This window comes from Rhea americana, unplaced genomic scaffold (genome assembly GCF_003343005.1).
Source record: "Rhea americana isolate MKP2758 unplaced genomic scaffold, rheAme1 scaffold_849, whole genome shotgun sequence".
NCBI classification, from domain to species: domain Eukaryota; kingdom Metazoa; phylum Chordata; class Aves; order Rheiformes; family Rheidae; genus Rhea; species Rhea americana.
In genome coordinates, this window is record NW_028187033.1 from 8,192 (window position 1) to 10,775 (window position 2,584).

The 2,584-nt window shown below is 61.4% G+C and overlaps 1 protein-coding gene across 1 annotated transcript in view; it reads right to left on the minus strand.

Annotated features, from left to right (window-relative positions):
• The window catches only part of LOC146585180 (ras/Rap GTPase-activating protein SynGAP-like), a gene marked incomplete at its 3' end in the record, with an annotated part of 5,948 nt that overhangs the window by 2,461 nt on the left and 903 nt on the right, over positions 1-2,584 (minus strand). The window contains exons 2-4 of the mRNA XM_085323401.1: positions 2,061-2,205; positions 1,722-1,958; positions 683-884 (exon numbers count right to left, since the gene is read on the minus strand). Coding sequence (XP_085179527.1) covers positions 683-884; positions 1,722-1,958; positions 2,061-2,205 — 584 coding nt within the window. The remainder of the gene's footprint in view (positions 1-682; positions 885-1,721; positions 1,959-2,060; positions 2,206-2,584) is intronic.

Genomic DNA, 2,584 nt, shown 5'->3' on the forward strand with positions numbered 1-2,584 from the left:
ATCTCCTCCAGGAGGGACCCAGGTGTCCAGGTCTCCAAACATCTCCTCCAGGAGGAACCCAGGTGTCCGGGTCTCCAAACATCTCCTCCAGGAGGAACCCAGGTGTCTGGGTCTCCAAACATCTCCTCCAGGAGGAACCCAGGTGTCTGGGTCTCCAAACATCTCCTCCAGGAGGGACCCAGGTGTCCAGGTCTCCAAACATCTCCTCCAGGAGGAACCCAGGTGTCTGGGTCTCCAAACATCTCCTCCAGGAGGAACCCAGGTGTCTGGGTCTCCAAACGTCTCCTCCAGGAGGAACCCAGGTGTCCAGGTCTCCAAACATCTCCTCCAGGAGGAACCCAGGTGTCCAGGTCTCCAAACATCTCCTCCCAGAGGGACCCAGGTGTCCGGGTCTCCTCATTGCTCCCCAAGGGGGAACTCAGCTGTCCAGGTCATCAGCACCCTCCCCAAGGACCCAGGTGTCCGGGGCTCCAAAGCCCTCTCCAAGGGAGGAGCCACCAGGTCCCCAAAGCTCTCCGCAAGGATGAACACAAGCGTCCGGGTCCTCAGCACCCTCCCTAGGGACCCAAGCGTCCAGGCTCTCGGTTACCCTCCCAGAACGAGGACCTGGTTGTCCACCATCCCTCCTCCCCCCCTAAAAGAGGACCAGAGGGACCCAGGAGTCCAGGCCACCTGGCAGTACCTTGCTGAGCTGGGACATGACCTCCCAGAGGAGRGCGTGCAGCGTGGAGAGCTCGCGGCCCAGGTCGATGTAGCCCTCAAAGCTGGTGCTGTTGGTGAGGGTGTCCAGGTTGGAGATCTCGTAAAGGAACTGCTGCATGCTGGCCCACTCCAGCTCCAGGAACTCGTTCATGAAGGCCATGTACTCCTCCTTGCTGCCAAACCTACAGGCAGGTGGGTCCTTCCTTCATCCATCTCTTCTGTCGTCCCTCTTCTGTCTGTCCGTCTTCTATCCACCCATCAGCTCATCCCTCCATTCGCCGTCCATCTCCCATCCATCCATTTTCCCTCCATCTTCCATCCATCAGCTCCTCCGTCCATCTCATCCATCTACCAGTTCATCCATCTATCTCCCGTCCACCATCAATCTTCCATCCATCCGTCCAGCTCATCCATCCTTCTTCTGTCCATCTTCCATGAACTCGTCCATCCGTCCATCTCACCCAACCATCAGCTCATCCATCTGCCCCCACTATCATCCATCAACTCACCCATCCATCTTCCATCCATTCATCTTCCATCCATCCATCTTCCATCCATCCATCTTCCATCCATCCATCATCTTCTGTCCATCCATCAACTTGTCCATCCACGCATCTACTCATCCTTCCATTTTCTGTCCGTCATCCACCATCTCATCCATCCATCCACCTCATCCATCTACCTCCCAACCATCACCCATCTTCCATCCAACCCATCCATCTTCTCTCCATCCATCCATCTTCTCTCCATCCCTCTTCTGCCCATCCATCAATTCATCCCTCCATTTTCTTCCCATCATCCACCAACTCATCCATCCTTCATCTGTCTCATCCATTTACCTCCAATCCACCATCCATCTTGCAGCCTCCATCCATCAACTCATCCATCCACCAACCCATAAATCCACCCCTCCAAGCCGCCCACCACCCAACCATCCCCCATCCCGCGATTGCCACCAGCATCCGTCCACCTATCCTCCGTCCATCCCTCCGTCCGCCCCTCCCCGAGCGGGCGCTCACTTGGTGAAGTTGGCCAGGTTCTGGATGACCTTGGCGATGAGGGTGAGGGTGCGAGCCGTCTGCTCGTCGGGGTACTCCTGCATGAGGCCGAAGAGGCTGGGCGACATCACGGCGGGGCACAGGAACCGCAGGAAGAGCGAGGCGCTGATGAGCCGGTCCGCGATGTCCTCGCGGCCCCGCTCGGCGCACCGCAGCCGCCACGAGGCGAACACCTCCTTCAGCTCGCGGGGGAACACGCTGCGCCGGCGAGGAAGGGACGGACACGGGGCCGTCAGGGGGTCGCGCCCCGCCGGCACGTCGCCAACCCGCCGCCGTGCCGGCGCGGCCGCGGGCGCTCACCAGTGCGAGTTGACCACCTTGCAGAGGGCGAGCTCGCAGCACATGCGCAGGTTGGCCTGGTGGTCGGCCAAGGTGGAGGCCGAGCACTTCATGGGGTCGACCTCGCAGTTCTCCTCCGACTCGTACAGCGCCCGGATGAACTCACCTGCGCGGCGGCCGAGGCGGCCGTGAGCGGGGCCGGGGGGACGCCCCCACCCCCCACCTCGCCGGGGACGCGGCCACCGGGCGGGGACCACCCAACCATCCCAGGGCCCGGCCACTCGTTGGGTCCGTGGTCACGAACAGGGCCAAGGACAACCTAAATGTCCCACAGCCACATGTGGGGACCCACCCAACCTTCTCACGGCCAGGCCACCCCACTGGGGACACAGCCACGACCGGTGGGCACCACCCCACAGCGAACGTTGGGTGGACACCACCCAACCCGTCTCATGGACAGGCCACCTCCCTGGGGACACGGCCACGACCGGTGGGCACCACCCCACAGCGAGCGTTGGGTGGACACCACCCAACCCGTCTCATGG